Genomic DNA, 19,347 nt, shown 5'->3' with positions numbered 1-19,347 from the left:
GTGGGTTCAGGATCCAGCATTGTCGTGAGCTGTGGCGTAGGTTGGTAGGTTGCTTGCAGATGCGGCTTTGCTGTGGTGTGGACCGGCATCTGTAGCTCTAATTCGACCTCCATGTGCTGTGAGTGCTACCCTAAAAAGCAAAAAAAAAAAAAAAAAAAAAAAAAAAAAAAAAAAAAATACACACACACATATATATCCAAATTAACTTTAAGTTTGTCTCATAAAGACAGTAATAGCACAGTTGAATTCAAAGTAATCTTGTTATATTGAAAAATGACCCAGAAGTAAATATAAAACTAAAAGGAATATATGAGGAAAAGTAGATGGCAGTAGTGGTTGGTTAAATGAAGGAAAGGGGTGGTTTATTGATGAAACCCTGGAAAGAATCACAGCCCAATAAAATACTTATTGCTTTAATAATGTGCACTGTGTGTAAAAAGAGGGAATGACTTTGTTGGTGGGAATGGGTTGGGGGTCAGTGAAACAACTACAGGGTGCTGGGTGTAAAATATTTTAAAGCTGTCTGTATTTGAGGTCTTCAGAGAAACATTTTAAAGCCATCTTAAGCATCTGACTTAAATATATTTGTAATGAATTGTTAATATTAGGCCAAAATCTTAAGCCTTAAGTTAAAAATGAGTTAAACCAAAATAAATCCTCTGAGGCAAAATTTGACTAGGCAAGCCACATTGTTTTCTTACTGCTAAAAATATGTACTTTTTTTGATTTGGGGAAAAGTTTCTAATTTCACTGTACAGTTATTCCTCAGTATCCAAGGGGAATTGGTTCCAAGAATCCTGCAGATACCAAAATCCACAGATGCTCAAGTCCCTTATATAAAATGGCATATAATTGCATACAACCTACACACATCCTTCTTCATCTCTAGACTACTCGTAATGCCGAATACAATTAAATGTTACATAAATAGTTGTAAATACAGTGTAAATGCTACGTAAATAGTTTCTGGTACAGGGCAAAATCAAGTTCTACTTTTGAAACTTGCTGGGATTTTTTTTTTTTTAATTGGTTGAGGCCAAGGATGCAGAACCTTTGATACAGAGAAGCAACTGTGTTTATTTAGTTTTTTCTATTATAAACTATATATGACTAGACTTATGATCATTCAAAACCACACTGATCTTTTTTTTGGCTTCCTGTAGCACTTACTCTTTTTGTACAGTTGATTTGTCCTCCCGACATCTCATATAGTTTGCTTAGGTCCTTTAAAGTTACCTCTTTTACTTCTGGCCTATGTATATGTGACCTTTGTGGACAGCAACCAAGTAATTGGCACAGTGCAAAATCAAAAAGGCAAGAATTTTAAAATTTGGTATTATCAGTTATTAAACAAGGAAGTCTTTAGAATTGGGATGACTCTAAAAGCTGTATACCTAAGCAAGCCAAAATCTAAGCCTATAAATGACTGCTTTCAAGGTTACAAAATTTAAACCTAAATAACCAGTCACAAACAGCCAACTAGGCTTTAAGCAGTATTCAATCAATAATATCCTTACTGCCCTTATACTTTTTCTCTATAAAAGCCTCTCCCTGAGCTCCTGTCAGTGGAGTGTTCTTAACCATTTATGGTTTGGCACTGCTGAATTGGAATAGATTTTTGCAAAAATAAACTCTGAATATGTTTTTAATATGTCTCAGTTTATCTTTTAACATCATTTAACTGTCTTGATTCCTTTGCTCCACACCTTTTCTAGCTTCTCTATAGCCTGTTTAAAAAAATAAATCCAAGACAGCAAAACTTTACTTAAATGGAGCTTTCTTGACATTCCTGTTGGCCCCCTTTGACCATATCCCAACAGAATTTATTGTCTGTCTGAACTGTCATAATATTATATGTATATGTTTTTGTCATACCACTTGTTTCAAGGTTTTATAATCTTGTGCCTGTTTCAAATAGATTTGTGTGTTCCTTGAGAGTAAGAATTATATTATTTGCCCTTGTATCTCTGATGCCTAGTACTATGCTAACTAGTCTAGTAGTAGTCTCAACAGGAATATTTGTTGACTGGATAAGTTAATTCAATAAAATAAACTTCTCAAGTATAATTTCTTTTAGGCAAATTTCATCTGATTTCTAAGTTAGGAAGAGTGGAAAAAAGTGTGGAAGCTCATTGTGGAGCAGTACTTGCAGGACGATGGAACTATGAAGGAACTGCATTAGTTACAGGTTGGTTATCTGCAAAAATGACACCTTTTAAATGAATTTCTTAAAGAAAATTTTTTAATTTTTTTTATTTTTTGTCTTTTGTCTTTTTAGGGCCACACCGGCGGTATGTGGAGGTTCCCAGGCTAGGCGTCTAATCGGAGCTGTAGCTGCCAGCCTACGCCAGAGCCACAGCAACTTGGGATCCAAGCCTCGTCTGAGACCTATACCACAGCTCATGGCAACACCGGATCCTTAACCCACTGAGCGAGGCCAGGGATCGAACCCGCAACCTCATGGCTCCTAGTCAGATTCATTTCCACTGTGCCACAATGGGAACTCCAAAGAAAAATTTTTTAAAGGAGCAGTATTTTCACTTTGCAATAGTCTATTGACTTTTATTGTTGTGGTACAGTGTTGTTCTAGACTGCTATATAATGTTGTAATTCAGAATGTCATTAGTTTTCTTATATGGCTTAAGGAGAATGTCTTGTCAAAGAAAGTTTTGGATAGTCAAGTATGGAGTAAATAAAAGTTTTAATTCTTTAAAATTCAAAATATTCTCTTTTAACTGACCTTTACTCCCTCTTCTGTATCCTGTCCTACTGCAAGGATTTGTCACCTATTACCTATTGTTGCATAACAAATTATCCCAAATTTGGTGACTTAAGATAATAAACTTGTATTATTTCACAGTTTCTGTGGGACGGGCAACAGTTTAGCTGTGCGGTTCTGTCTCAGAATCCAGAAGTTGAATGGGGCTGGAGGATCTTCGTCTAAGATGGCTTGCTCACATGACTGTTAAGATGAGGTCTGACTTCCTCTTTGTCTGTTGCAGGAGGCCTTACTTAGTTCCTTGCAACATGGGCCTCTCCATAAGTTTGCTTGAATGTTCTTACTTCCTCTATGACTGTAGCAGAAGGCCTTACTTAGTTCATTACAACTGAGGCCTCTCCATAGGAATGCTTGAGTATTCTAACAACATGACAATTGGAGCTTTTCTCTGAGTGATCCAAGAGAGAGCATGATAGAAGCCACACTATATTTTATGATTGACCCTTGGAAGTCATACTGTATCATTTCTACCTTATTCTAGTAGAAGCAAGTCACTAAGTATTACCCAGACTGAAGAGAGGATTGAGCTTTAGTTCTTTAAAGGGGGAATAATGAAGAATTTGTTTTAAAAATAATGTACCTATCCCCTCGGCCTTCTGTAGGACTTTATTAGTGAGTTGTCCCTTATCTTGCCTGTTTTCTCAACTTCTCCTTTTCCAGTGTTTGTTTTTTCCAGTATATAAATATGCTCAGATGTCATCCATCTTGAAAACTGAGAAAAAAACATAAAAATCTCTCCTTTGACAAATAGCTTTCTAGCTACAATTTCCTTTTTCTTTCTTCCCCTTGCAGGCAAACTGTTCAAAAGAGTAAGCTTTTACTTCACTGCATTCAGTTCCCAACTCACGGGAATTTGGCTACAACTCTTCCTACACTGAAAGCACTTTTCTTAGAATTCTAGGATGGAGATTTCAGTGAAAATGAAAGCATTTTTGAATAATATACTCATAAGTCTACTAAGATTAATGGGAAAATTTTTTGTTATGGAAGTTAGGCTACTTTGATAAACTTGTTTCAAAGTAATTTCAGTTAAGTTTTATAGTTGTGAAGCAATGTCATTTAATTATAGTAACTCATGTTGTGCATTAATACAGATACTGCTGATTTCTATAATCAAATTTAATGTTTAAATTTATTTCCTAGAGATAAAAAATCAATTATTTTCTCTTTATAGTTGGAGAAGATGGACAAATAAAAATCTGGTCTAAGACTGGAATGCTAAGATCAACTTTAGCTCAGCAAGGTATGTATTATAATCAATTAAAATGTCAACATTTTCCTGTAAAAACAGTTTAATATACTTCCTAAGACTGATTTTGTTCAGGTTCAGAATCTGATATTGCTCATTTCTATTTATGCATTTTCCTCTTACTTTCTAAGTTGCCTTATGGGCCATGGTAACTGTATTGTTTGAGCCAAGAAATATAAGAAACTCTCAAGGGTTTTTTCTATATAAATGGATTTATAGGCTAATGATTCTTTTTAAAATAATCTCAAAGCATTATGATCATATCCTATCTAGAATAGGATTGGGTGTCTAGTTAAGTAAATAATAATAGAAAATATTGCAGGGAGTTCCTCTCGTGGGGCAGTGGAAACGAATCCAACTAGGAACCATGAGGTTGTGGGTTTGATCCCTGGCCTTGCTCAGTGGGTTAAGGATCTGGCGTTGCCATGAGCTGTGGTGTAGGTTGCAGATGTGGCTCGGATCCCATGTTGCTGTGGCCATGGTGCAGGTCCGCAGCTACAGCTCCGATTCAAACCCTAGCCTGGGAACCTCCATATGCCAAGGGTGTGTCCCTAAAAATAAATAAATAAATAAAACAAAATAAAAAGAAAATATTGCAGTGTCCTGGTGACTTAGTGAGTTAAAGATACGGCATTGTCACTGCTGCAGTGCAGGTTTAGTCCCCAGCCTGGGAACTGCCACATGCTGTGGGTGTGGGCAAAAAAAGGGTAGTAATAGAAAACATTGATATTATCTCCTTACTTTAAAAGTTCTGGGGAGTTCCCATCGTGGCGCAGTGGAAACGAATCTGACTGGGAACCATGAGGTTAAGGGTTTGATCCATGGCCTTGCTCAGTGGGTTAAGGATCTGGAGTTGCCACGAGATGTGGTGTAGGTCGCAGACGCGGCTCGGATCTGGCGCTGCTGTGACTCTGGCATAGGCGGGCAGCAACAGCTCTGATTAGACCCCTAGCCTGGAAACCTCCATATGCCGCTGGTGCGGCCCTAGAAAAGACAAAAAGACAAAAATAAAATAAAATAAAAGTTCTAATGACTTATAATATTAGCACCCTTTCTAAATTGTTGTGTATTTGATTTATATACTAATGGAGAGACACAAATACCTTGATGATTCAAAACTTGTTAAACTGTAACTACTTAGAGCAGCATCTTGTTTTTTTTTTTTTATGTTAATTGTGAAGAAGTCATCATTTCTGTTGGGATTTAGATTACATATGATTTTTTTCCATGTAGCAGGTTTATTTTCCTAATTAGGTTTCCCTAGGAACAATAAAGCAGTTTTAATGTTGTCCTGAGCGCCTATCATATGATCTTCAAAGACAGGCTGCCAAAAAGCTTGCAGACTCTTCTTCAGAATTATGTGATAAAATTGTACTGTGAAACAACTCTAATAGCTGACTTCCAAAAATTTCCAGATTTCATTTTTTATTTTTTTTTAACAGCTGCACTTGCAGCATATGGAAGTACCTGGGCTAGAGGTTGTATTGGAGCTGCAGGCCTATGCCACAGCCATGGCAACACCAGATCCTGGCTGCATCTGTGACCTACGCTGCAGTTTGCAACCACACTGGATCCTTAACCCACTGAGGGAGGTCAGGGATTGATTCCACATCCTCACAGAGACAATGTCGGGTCCTTAACCGGAGAAGCTATAGTAGGAACCCTGGGGTTTCATTTTTTAAATCATATTTGATCTTAGAATAGTGTTAAAATAGTTACATTTCTTTAGCTACACATTAACCAAATGTTAGCAAAGGTAACCATAAGAACTAGGTAGTAGTTATCTCCAGAGGTTAAATTTTGGCTGTAGATGATCTCTAAATAGAATATTTATCTGTGAGTAGAAAATTTAGAGTTCATAGAAACATTCATAAGTGGGTTTCAGTTTGGAAAAAATGTCAATTTATTGTTCCTTTAGTAGTAAAATATACCTTTAAAAAATAAATTTTATTTAATCTTCTAGTAGCCGTGAGCTTGTGGCTTTACAATTTTGTTAGAGCTAATTTTTTGGCATTCTCACTTGATGATGTCTGACTTATGAGCAACTACAGAATTCTTTTGTAGAGATCTTCATAATCACCTGGAGCTGGGGCTGCAGTTCTTTTCAGCTGTTGCTGCTGCTGAGACATAACTTTTTTTCCCTTTCTTTTCTCTTTTACTGGATATATTATCTACAGGAGACACAAATCTTCAGAGAAATTTTGAAAGCTTATCTCACTACCCACTATAGTAATCTGAATTCTTGCCTAAGATCCTCCACCAGTCACCTCCTAAGGCTCCTTCTCTTTCTTTAAATTCTTCCCAATCATTTCCTTCCCTTTTATTACCCCTTGGATATACCATTTTGGACTTTCCAAAGTCTAAAGTTGAAACTTAGAATAAGTTGTTTAATACAAACATTGTTAATCATAGTGCTATTGGTTTAGTACTGTACTTTGCCTATATAATGGGTCTGGAAACCACCTTGCTACTTATTTCACTCTTACAGAGAAAATGCATTTAAAATTCCCAAACTTGCAGAGGTAGATTGGAAGTCCAATATATTCATAAATTAAGGTGTTTGTATACCTCAGAGGTCATAAGCAGTTGGCCTGTGGGCTGACTCTAGCCCACTAGCATGGTACAGGTTCAATATTAAAAATTAGGTTATTTTACATACATATTTGGACTTGTGGTATCTTTTGAAAAATTGTAAGAGCTGGCAACATTAAGTCTGCTTTCCAGAATAAATATAATCAGCTGGAATTCAGTAGCGGCTCATTTTTAATTGAATTTTAAGTTTACTCTGCATACTTCACTCATTTATATTACATGGTAGAACACATCATAAATCTCTGAAGGGATTTGGGTTTGCAGATTTTATTTTCAATAATAGTGATCATAAAATTTGATTGTATGTGCCTTGCAGGGAGCACTTAAATCTTTTTAAATTAAATTGAATTGATTTTTTTTTTTTTTTTTTTGGCCGCTCCATGGCATATGGAGTTCCTGGCCCAGGGATCAGATCCAAGCCACAGTTGTAACCTGCAAATCCTTAACCCACTATGCCAAGGCAAGGGATTGAACCTTGCATCCTGGTGCTGCAGAGACACTGCCCATCCCATTGTGCCATAGAAGGAACTCCTTTATTTTATTTTATTATTATTATTGTTATTAGTATTATTATTTTTAGGGCTACACCTGGGGCATATGGAACTTCCCAGGCTAGGGGTTGAATTGGAGCTGCAACTGCCAGCCTATACCACCGCCACGGCAACTCTTGGATCCAAGCTGCACCTGCTACCTATGCTGCAGCTTGAGGCAATGTGGGATCCTTAACCCACTGAGCAAGGCCAGGGATCAAACCTGCATCCTCATGGATACTAGTGGGGTTTTTAACCCACTGAGCCACAACAGGAACTCCTCCTTTATTTTTAAGTATTGATTTTTAATAGATACTACATTCACATGGTTCAGAATTTAAAGCATAAAAAAGGATATAAAGTTGTCTCTCAGTATTACCCCTATCTTCCAGGCCATTCAGAAAACATTCCCACAGGCAGCTGGAGTTACCATTTTTTTGTGTGGCAAATGTCTTTTTTTTTCTTTTTGCCTTTTAGGGCCGCACCCACTGTATGTGGAGGTTCCCAGGCTAGGGGTCTAATCAGAGCTACAGTTGCCAGCCACAGCCACAGCAACGCCAGATGCAAGCCACCTCTACAACCTATGCCACAGCGCACAGCAACTTAACCCACTGAGCGAGTGGAATCAAACCCGCAACCTCATGGTCATCGTTCTTAGTTGGATTCATTTCCACTGCACCACAGATGGGAACTCCGCAGATGTCTTCATATATTATTATTTTTTTATAAACAAGTGGTTGCATACCATATCTATTATAGTATTCTCCTTGCTTTTTTTTCACTTGAATGGTCAACTATCTCAGAAATACTTGCATAGTAAATTAAAATCTTCCTCAAGTTATTTTCCAAAGTGAATATACCATTTTATACCATTTTCCTACTAGAAATATATGAAGGTTTCAATTTCTCCAGATCTTCAATACTTGTTATTGTTTATCATTAATCATCCTAGTGACTGTAAAGTATAGGTATCTCATTGTATTTTTTAATTTCTTTAACTTAAAAAAATTATTTTATGGTTGCACCCACAGCACATGGAAGTTCCTGGGCCAGGAATTGAATCTGAGCTGCAGCTGTGACCTATGCTGCAGCTGGGGCAATGCCAGGTCCTTTAACCCACTGTGCCAGGTCAGGGATCCAACCTATGCCTCTGCAGTGACCTGAGCTGCTGCAGTTGTATTCTTAACCTACTCTGCTATAGTGGGAACGCCCTCATTGTAGTTTTGATTTGCATTTTCCTGAGGGCTAATGATGTTGAGCCTCTTCATGTGCTCTTTGGCCATTTGTAGATCTTTGGAGAAATATTTATTAAAAATCCTTTGCCCATTTTTATTTTATTTAAAATTTTATTATAGTTGGTTTACAATGTCTTCGCACATTTTTTAATTGGGCTGTCTTTTTATTGTTGACATATAAGAGTTCTTTATATATTCTGGTTAATGGACTTACTGGATATATGATTTGCATCTTGGATATGTGATTTCACCGTTCTGTGGGTTTCCTTTTCCCTTTCTTAATGATATCTTCTGAAGCATGAAAGTTTTGATGAAATTCAGTTTATCTATTTTTTTTATTTGGTTGTTTCTACTTTTAGTGTTATATCTAAGAAACCACTGCCCAGTCCAAAGTCATGGAGATGTACACCTATATCTTCTTCTAAGAGTTTTATAGTTTTAGTGCTTATGTTTAGGTCTGTGATCATTTTGAGTTAGTTTTTGTGTTTGGTATTTATTTTGGAGAGGTTGGATGGTGCTGTTTTTTTTTTTTTTTTTTTCCTTCCTCCCAAATAGATAAATAGGATTCTATTAAAAGCTAAAATACAGATTATGTCATATGGTATGAGTAATTTCATTATATATTCATCTAATCATGTAGTAGTATTTTACATCAACATTCCAAATAGCTGTAATTTCCTTAGCATCAAATAGCTGTGAAATTGCTAATTATTTTTATCCTATTTGAAGCTTAGTTATTGTTCTTACTCAAGGTTATGTTAATTATGAGATTAATGAGCAAACTAAATTAGGTAGATTTTATCTTGGTTAACCTATTGGTCTTGCTTGCTTGCTTGCTTGTTTCCTTCCTTCTTTCCTTCCTTCCTTCCTTCCTTCCTTCCTTCCTTTCTTTTCTTGGCTGCACCTGAGACACATGGAAGTTCCCAGTCTAGGGGGTGGAATCAGAGCTATAGCTGCTGGCCTAGGCCACCACCACAGCAACACCGGATACCAGTAACATCTGCAGCCTATACCACAGCTCAAGGCAACGCTGGGTCCCCGACCCACTGAGCGAGGGCAGGGATCAAACTTGCATCCTCATAAATAGTAGTTGGATTCGTTTCCGCTGTGCCACAGCAGTAACTCCCCTATTGATATTTCAACTGAATAATCTGGTATCTTTTTCTAGATTAAGGATTTGATGTTGTAGCTCAACGGAAACAAACATAACTAGTATCCATGAGAATGCAGGTTTGATCCCTAGCCTCGCTCAGTAGGTTTAGGATCTGGCACTGCTGCGAGCTTTGGTGTAGGTCACAGATGTGCTTGGATCTGGCATTGCTGTGGCTATGGTGTAGGCTGGCAGCTGTAGCTCCAATTCAACCCCATATCCTGGGAACTTTCATATGCCACATGCGCAGCCCTAAAAAGAAAAGAAAAGAATAACAAATTCACTATAGAACTGTGCTTCTACTTTTTGATCATTGGTGCCACCCATACTTTTCTGATAAGGCATAGACTTTTCATTTTTTATCTCTGGGAAAAATCATTAGAGAAGTTAAGTTATAATTACATTAACCCTGAAGGAAAATCTCTAGTTTTTTTTGTTTTTTTTTTTTAAGGGCCTCTCCTACGGCATATAGAAGTTCCCAGGCTAGGGCTTGGATCAGAGCTACAGCTGCTGGCAAACACCACCGCCACAGCAACTGCCAGATCCAGGCTGCATCTGCGGTCTACATCATAGCCTGTGGCAAGCCAAAGCCTTAATCCGCTGAGCGAGGGTCAGGAATCAAACACACATCATGGATACTAGTTGGGTTCTTAACCTGCTGAGCCACAGTGGGAACACCTGAAAATCCCTAGTTATTTAAAAGGTTTGTTTGATTTATTACAGACCACAGGTTTTAGGGTTATTATAAATCTGAACTACTGAGAGCTAAATGCTAAAGGCTCAGGTAAAAAGACCAAGGGAGGTGAAGGTGGGGGATTCCTGGCTTCTTTGAGGAGAAAAACTAAATTTTGGCACAAAAATGAAATAACATAAGCTTAAATTATATTGTAAAACTTGAAATTATGTAAACAATGTTGAAATCATCCTGTGATTTTTTTACATTTTTATGTTAATGGTACTTATTCCTTGGTTAATAGAAAAATTCCTGAATTCATTTCTTGATAATTGGAACCAGATATAAAAAGTTATTTTTCCTTATTAGAGTAAAATAATGTGTAGGCTGAGGATAATTATAAGGAAGCCCTCCCTATCTGGTTACATTGTATATTTTATTATAGGTTAAAATTGGAAGAAATTAATACTGCAGATCTTTAAGAACATTTCCCCCATACCAAATTCAAATGGAAGCATGAGATGACAAAACATGGAACCTGTCTATAATGAATTTAGTAAACATAAGGCAGAATGAGCTCATTGCTTTAAGACATTGTGGGGGGGGCAGGAAGGCGGAGATGAATGCTTTGGGGGAAAGAAAGTATCAGAAAGTCTTCCTGACAAATATTGCAGCATCTCTTGATTGGGCTTTGAAGGATAAAGAAATTAGGTAAGGAAATGGGCTCATTGGCAATAAAGTGAAATCTGTGGAGGAAGTTAGATGATCAGAGGTATGGCGGCAGAACGGCATCAGGCATGGAAGTGAGATGAGAGAGAGCAATCCCTTTGAGCCAGCATGTAGGCTGTGTGAGGGATGGACCTGCCAGGGAGACCAAGACATGATAGTCTCAAATACTAAATGAAGGGGGTTGGAGTTTATTCTATAAGCATATAAAATCTTTTAAAAAAAAAGGGAGTTCTGCTTGTGGCTCAGCGGTAATGAACCCAACTAATTATCTATGAGGACTCAGGGTTTGATCCCTGGCCCTGCTCAGTGGATTAAGGATCTGGCATTGCTGTGAGCTGCAGTATAGGCCGTAGATTCGGCTCAGATTTCCCCTCCCCACCCCACCCCCGCCCCTGTTGCTGTGAGCTGTGGTGTAAGTGGCAGACGTGGCTCGGATCCTGGGTTGCCATGGCTGTGGCATAGGCCGGCAGCTGCTCCAATTGGACCCCTAGCCTGGGAACTTCCATATGCCACCGGTGTGGCTCTAAAAAGACAAAAAACCAAACCAAAACAAAACAAAAAAAACTTAAAAAAATGAGCAGGTGAGTAAGAAATAAGACCTATTTTTTTTGTTTTTGTTTTTTTAGGAAGATTATCTTAGCAATAATATATATTAAATTAGAGGAGGTAGATGTTAAATTTGGGTGGCTAGTATGGAGGTTACTGAAATGCTAATGTGCAGCAAAGCTTGAACAGAGGCAGTGATGAGAGTAGTTGAAAAAAAGTGAATAGTTCTCAGTGGCTGAGAGGAATGGATAGCCCTGTAAGAGGTAAAGAATTAGGACGGAAGAATAAATGATGGGTATATGTGGAGGAATGATATACGAATATGTAGAGTTGGAAGTTCTGTCATGTCTTTGGGGCAAGCGGAAATGTGTTAGAGGTAAAGGTTGAAATATTAATGTGAGAGTCACTTACAGAAAGGTAAAAGGTGAAGCTATAGGGGAAGGTGAGGTCCCCAAGGGAGAGGTGTCTGAGGATAGAAACTCTTTAAAGAAACAAATGCCTTCATTTAAGCTTTTTTTGCTGTACTGACCCAGTGACATATACAACCAAAAAGTTGTTTTTTGAGGAATAAATCCCACTTGATTACTTGTTAGTATGTGCCCCTGTAAATAGAATGAAAGGGCCATAATTCTTTGTTTTTTGAATTCTTCGTGTGTGTGTGTGTTTGAATTTTTAATGATTTGGCAACCAAAAGAAATTGAGTGCCTACCACCATGAACAACACAATAACAAATGGTTGCTTATTGCATTACAAAGTAGTAGTAGTAGTAACTAACAGATTAGTGTTTCTATAGTGCCAAACTCTGCTCCAAGTTCTTATATTCACTCATTGTAGACCTATATTGCACTCAAGGCAAAGATAGCTAATGCTTCATTGTAACAGTGAAGAGTTTTTTTTCAAAAGCATTCTTAAAAACATGCAAAAACAACATTTTTAGGGGCTACCTTTTAGTATGAATGTGAAAAACATGGTATATTTGACCATGTACTTCCTTAAAGCAATTGAAATACATTTTTGTCTCCTCTTCTGTGGTTTAAAATGCCTTCAACATGTTGAAAGAATTTAGATAATTTGTTTTACGGAGAGATAAGGGTCTGACATTTAACACAACCCCAGGTGCATGTGGTTTCTTAAAAAATGTCAAAAAGGTCACATGATCTCAGTGTACAAAGTCAGAAAAACAAGATCTTTTTGAGCCTTAGCTGAAATGGAACATAAATAAAAATTCCCAATATACAAAGCAAGAAATTAATTGTTATAAAACTATTTTTGGTTTTGGTCCATTTTTTGTTAATGATGAAATTAATTACATCTTATTACATAATTTGGTAAACTTTTTGTTGTAAAGTTTTCTAACCTGAAGGCTATATTATTACTTCCATACTGACTTTGCAAAGTAAAGTATATGTAGCACTGGGATAATTCAGTACATTTTAAAAAACACTTTAAATATTACAGCTTTGTTTCAAATGCTAGTGAGATGAGTTTTTATTACAGGGATCATTATTTTCTTTATGAAGCTAATTCATCTACCTTCAATAATGACCTTTTCCAGAACCACTGAAATCAGAGGTTGCATAGTGATAAAAACATTCATATATACAATAGTTTCACACTTAACATTTTATTATAAATATAAAGAGTGAATATAATTAAGAGTTCTCTTAGTTCTTGATGTTATATCTATTTAGAATATTGGCGGTTAAGATAAGGACTTAGCTGCTGATCTTATTTTAGGATTGCTTATTTATCATAAACAATTCCATATTAATTTTTTTTATTGAAGGAATGTGGTTAAAAACCACATGTTATAACAAAGGAATTACTTAAAATTTCCTGTATAAGCTTATTTTTTAATTCTGTATGTTTCTATACCTTTTTTAAACGTTATTATTGTTTTTAAAATGTTGTATAAGCAGGAAATGAATAATCTTCATGTCCCAATAGGGGAGATAATTATTCTGAAGATTTATAAGGTTTATAAACAAGGAAATGGTTACACAGCTGACTTAATGGGGCCACAAATTCAATGTTAAGGAGGACATAAGCATCCCTAGCTCCTCATCCTATACCCCAAACCATGCCTTTTACCACGACTAAAAGGCTAGAGTCACATCCTGTATAACTCAGTGGGAGTTGTGTTTACTGAATTATTTCTTTGGGGGTAGATGTTTGTCATAGTTTGTATACACTCAGGAAAATGTAATTAATGTAATTTAAAATGTAATTAACCATGAAGATTTGATGGTCTATAATTAAAATATATAAATTTACTTTTTTGCACAATAATTACATCTGTAATAATGGAAATAAAGAAGGCACCTATAATTCTACCACTTTCTTCCCCTGCTCCCTTACATTCCTCACCAAGAATCACATTTGGAATATCTGGAATTTTGATTTACATTTTCTGGGGAGTTTGAGTTGAAAACTCTTTTCATTTGGAGATTTACTTTGAAGCCTAGGTCAGCTCCTGGCTCTGCCAGAGAATATTCCAAGAAAATGTTCTTACCAAGTATGGAAGAAGTGCCTTCTGAGGTCAGCCATCTCATTGGCCATCTGTAGGTTCTTCTGATATAGGACAATCCTAGGTATCACTAACTGAACAGAATATTTAGACCCAATATAATATCTGACTTATGCCATGGACGAAATGCTTCAGGAGATTTTTGGACTAAGTCTAAATCAGACTTCTTAAGTCCTGCAAACCACTGAGACTTGTTCACAATTGAATTATTTTTGGTGGGGGGAAAAATGACATGAAAGGAGCATGGTGACACTTAAACACAAGCATTTATCTTACTAAAATTTACTTCCTGTTGATTACTGATTACTCCCTGTTGATTAGCATCAGTTGGCTTCTCCATTTAAATAAACAAACCTTACTGATTGCTACCAAATTTTCAGGTTAGGATTTCATTTTACTGAGAATGTAAATTCCTTAAAGATTTATTCATTCACAAAAAGTCAACTGCTACAATAGTCTGACTTAGGAATCCTAGACAATTTTTAAAAGCTTGGTTTTATAAATATAAATGGGTTAATATTTCATAAATTAATTATATAACCTTGATTCACTTTCCTAATGGATAGATAACTGGGTCAGATAGGGGAGTATAGATAATTTAATGCTCTCAATTGATGTGGTATTGAAGTATGCTCAAATGAAGTATCGCCTTCCAGAAGACATTAGGTAATCTAGAAAGTATTTGAGTTAAAAAATACCTAAATCCTAACTCTAGGATTCCTCTGCTAGGAATCTCTAAATTCCTATCCTAGGACAATGAAAACAGTATGAAATCTAATGTCGTTTATAGTATGGTGGGTAAATCATACTTGTACCTTTCCCCTAGAAGTGGAGTCAACATTATGCTGGTAATATCTTAGCCTAACTTTCAGGCCAAAGCCATACTTAATAGATGGCAAAACTTTCCCTAACCTCATATTTACTTTGCGTTTTTATGAATTCATAGACGAGAGAGAGAGGTTATTCGGGGGGCAGGGTAAATTTTGTCCATTAGACTACTGTTTAAGCAGCAAATGAGAGGAAGTTCTGTTGCCTGCAGCAGCATCAGGAATGGGAATTAATCTATCAGGTGAGTATGCCATGTGTATTTTTGTATGGAAAACTTAAATCAACTTATGCATTGAGTTAAACACTGATGACTGTTTTGTTTTGGGGTAAATTATGCTCAGAGACAGAGATTGTCTTTGCCAATATTTTGTTTAACACAGGTTTACTGTAGTAATTATAATAATTTCATATGCAAATAGCATACTGGATAATGTCTCTTAATAAGCCAATAAAGAAAATATAAACTAAACCAATGATAAATAAAGCAATAAAGTCCAAGTTTAGTTGAAGTATACCTTTCTACAGGTTGGCTCTCAGAAGATGGATGCACGAGCTGAAGTCACAAAAGCAAAAGTCAATTGTTGCTGTTGGAGCACGTTGCTAGGGAACAAAGACTCAGGTGTTGACCAGCTAAATGATCTTGACTGGGCTGCCACTCTGTTTTCACTATTGCCAATAAGGGGTCTTACCCTGACAAGAGCTAATGCCCCTAGGTCTTCAGAGAGCTATTTAGATCAGCAGAGTTGCCTTGCTGAGGCCAAGCATTCTCAGTCCTCACTGCTTCTGGGTATTTATAGTCTAAATGTCCCCTCCCCATAGTTGCTTCTCCATTTGTTCTTATTGATCACCCCCAGTGGTGTTCCTCAGCAGCTGAACCACAGAATGCTTTATCAGCAACTTCAGATGTCAGTGAGGATATCCTGACCCAACACCTTCACTCTTTTTTTTTTTTAAACACCTTCGCTCTTACGGCAAAACAGCTTTCCTTATAAAAAACAACCTCATTTTTGTCAGGAAATGAGTGGATTTGAAATCATACCAAACCACTACACAATAGCTGTTGATGATGGGAAATGATAAATCATGGCCTGATACCTCTTTATATCTTAAAATAATGAGGTGTATTTATTTTATGTATTTCTGTAGCATGCTCTTGAATTCCTTAAAACTCTACATTTTCTCAGCAAGATCAAAATTAGTAAAAATATAGTTTATCAGTTGCTCGCTGTAGATTTTGAATGGTCAATATTGACCCAGTCTGTGTTTCAGTATTAGACTGTATATTCTGTTTGGATGGGCTGTTGAATAAGGAGGAAATGAAATGACACCCCATATTGCTTTTTTGATTTTCTTAACAATTTTCCTTTATATAAAGCATAATAACTAAAGCTTATCAGTTTTTTTTTTCCTTTTCCTTTTTATAGGAACACCAGTGTATTCAGTAGCATGGGGCCCTGATTCAGAAAAGGTTCTTTACACAGCAGGCAAGCAGCTGATCATTAAACCTCTTCAACCAAATGCTAAAGTTTTACAGGTACTTCTCAGGCATTTGTAAATTGCTATCAGTGTCTGGCAGACTGCTAAGTAAGAGGTCAGTTTCTTCAGAGTCCTTTCCTTCTGGGTGGTCTTGTTATAGTTAAGGCTTTTAACTGTGTGGTTTTATCAGCCTTTATTACAGAATAGCTCTGGCTATGTTTCCAACAAGGTTCACTTCTCCCTTATTCCAATTCGCATTACACCAGTAAGTCGCAAATGCGTCTTGAGTTACTAAATTGTCACCTGATTTGGCGCAATATCCATCTTTAAGTTTATCAGAGTCAACCTCTCATGTATAGATTTGAAACAAAGCAAGACTAAATCATAAAACTTTAAAAGCTTGTTTAGGAGTTCCCATTGTGTCTTGGCAGTAACAAACCCGGCTGGTATCCATGAGGACGCCAGTTCGATCCCTGGCCTTATTCAATGGGTTAAGGATACGGCGTTGCTGTGAGCTGTGGTGTAGGTCTCACTCGCAGCTTGGATTCCGTATTGCTGTAGCTGTGATGTAGGCCGGCAGCCGTAGCCTGAGAACTTTCATATGCCACAGGTGCAGCCCTAAAAAGACAAAGAAATAAAAATAAAAAAATAAAAAGACAGAGCTCTTTTCAACTGTGTTTTAAATCATCATCTCTAGGATCTTCCTCTTCCTCTTCATTGTCTGTTTAGTATCCTTGAGCTTTCTCTAAGACCGTAGAATTCATTTAATATTTTTAGAGTGGAGGGAAAGTCAGTGTAATGTTTAGAACAAATTGGATGTATATAATTTTACCAATTATATGGAAGCAAAACAATAGTGGCAGTTAAGACAGATCAGGGTAGGACAAGTCAATGGAAAACGTTTAAACCTATGTTTTGATAGGGGTTTTGATATTTGATTTCAGTGTTAAAAGGCAGAATCATTTTCTTCATATTTTGATAATGACACAGTGTAGTGTGGGTAATCAGAATAGTCTCTTTGGAGTTAGTCACGGGTTCAAATGTTCAGTTACTTGTATGTGACTTTGGGCAAATTATAAAAATATCTTAGAGCCTCAGATTTCTTATTTCTTCAATATGATGCTAATACCTACTTGATAGAATTGTTGTGAGGATTAAATGAGTTAAGTTGCAAAGTTATATGATGGTGCATATAATAAAAAAATTGAATGCACACAATAAGCATCCAATATAGAGTAGTTGTTATTATTGATGTTATGGTGTTATTGTATTATTTCTGCCTTTTAGTCAGCTTATAATAAATTAGAGCCCAAGGAGGCTAGTTAAAAGGTGTAACGACTAGGCCCTGGGTAGGGGATTTGGAGCTGCAGATTGACTGGCTACAGCAGGGATAAAAGTTTTAAAGAGAAATATCAGGTTTAACAGTTGCGTAGATACAGAATTTGGAGAGTAAGGACATAGAGGTGACTTTGAGGTTCCATATTAATAACTTCTTTGTAGACTAGGCTATACATATTCCGTATAGTCAACATTCATTTGCATTTACAGTGCTCACAGAACACTCTGCTCAGAACTATGGAACAACAGAAAGAGAAGAAATGGGGCAAAGGGAAGAGCTAGGAAAGAGGACTGGCTTTAACTGCCTTTAGTCAAAGTCTTCCATACCACTTATACTCTGAAAATGTGCTTTGAAATTATATAGCAAAAACAAGCAAGATGAGTCTTTTATAGTTTACAGTTTTCTGATTTTTTAGGTACCTGTAATCAGGCTTATATAAAAGAAACGCAGGAAGATTCTTATATCACCACTGATAAATTAAGTTATAGTTTTGTGGTTCAGTAAAACCTTTGGCCCAAGAGGTAGTGGAGGGAAAGAAAAGTATCCACTGCCAAAATTTAGCTGGAGTGGAGAAGGAATTAAAGTATAATGAATAACTTAGTGCAAATCTATTCCTTTTGGAAAACCAAAGCTGCAGCAGTTCTCCTTGGGCATAAGTATATACTTGTTTACAAAAAAGAATGCTTATTTATTTATTTATTGGCCACACCTGAAGCATGTAGCAGTTCCTGGCCAGGGACCAAACCCACACTACAGCAGTGGCATGGGTTCAGTCCCTGGCACGGGAACTTCAGCATGCTGCATGTGCAGCCAAAAAAATTAATAAGTGAAATGAAATTCTTGGGAATCTCTGCATGTGTGTATCTATATGTATTTATATCAATATCTATATATTCTTATTTTTGTCTTAGTTTATTTCAGGACATTGGATTAATTTAGCAGTAAGTTGTGAAAAATTATTGCTTTATCCTACGTTTTTTGAGGATGTATATTTTTATGTATCTTGAATAAAGCAAGCTATGAATTATTGCTTATTTGACCCTAATTTTATCTTTTATACTGTGTTTATTAAGAGCAGTAGATTGGGAAGGATCTATAGAGCCCTTAAAATCAGTCACTCCTAATACAAAGTTAATTGGCTTAGACATTAAAATGTACTTTAGACTCTTCAAGAAAAATTGGAGTTCCCGTCATGGCACAATGGTTAATGAATCCAACTAGGAACCATGAGGTTGCGGGTTCGGTCCCTGGCCTTGCTCAGTGGGTTAAGGATCTGGCGTTGCCATGAGCTGTGGTGTAGGTTGCAGACGCGGCTCGGATCCCGCATTGCTGTGGCTTTGGCGTAGGCCGGCGGCTACAGCTCCGATTCAACCCCTAGCCTGGGAACCTCCATATGCCGCGGGAGCGGCCCAAGAAAAGGCAAAAGAAAAAAAAAAAAGAAAAAAAATTGTTTTTCAGCTATATTATTTTACTTAAACATAGATAGATTAATGGCTTTTAATTACATGTGTGATAACAGCTAAATGAGCACATAGATTATATTTAAGAGCAAGAAGATATCCATGCTTATTTTCTAGATTGCCAGTTTTTGGATGACATATATACACAAATATTTATGCATTCTATGTATGTATGTATAGAATATATATCTGTGGAAAACTTCTTTTTGTTATACAGTAAGTGCAATGGAAGG

At 36.7% G+C, this 19,347-nt stretch overlaps 1 protein-coding gene across 10 annotated transcripts in view; it reads left to right on the top strand.

Annotated features, from left to right (window-relative positions):
- Nucleotides 1–19,347, top strand: part of IFT80 (intraflagellar transport 80) — a 134,865-nt gene that overhangs the window by 21,038 nt on the left and 94,480 nt on the right. For all 10 annotated transcript variants that reach the window (XR_014824242.1, XR_014824240.1, XR_014824243.1 and 7 more), the window contains 3 exons: nucleotides 2,078–2,188; nucleotides 3,954–4,022; nucleotides 16,264–16,373. Coding sequence is in view for 5 of the 10 variants with exons in the window: in XM_021069732.2 (XP_020925391.1) it covers nucleotides 2,078–2,188; nucleotides 3,954–4,022; nucleotides 16,264–16,373 (290 nt within the window). In the remaining 5 variants the exon portion in view is untranslated. The remainder of the gene's footprint in view (nucleotides 1–2,077; nucleotides 2,189–3,953; nucleotides 4,023–16,263; nucleotides 16,374–19,347) is intronic.

Source organism: Sus scrofa, chromosome 13, assembly GCF_054392235.1.
Source record: "Sus scrofa isolate SSC_HxYL_T2T_F1_AM1 chromosome 13, Sscrofa_HxYL_maternal_Yorkshire_Landrace_v2.0, whole genome shotgun sequence".
Lineage (NCBI taxonomy): Eukaryota > Metazoa > Chordata > Mammalia > Artiodactyla > Suidae > Sus > Sus scrofa.
The sequence above is the reverse complement of the archived record's forward strand: the minus strand, read 5'-3'. Positions and strand labels throughout refer to the sequence as shown.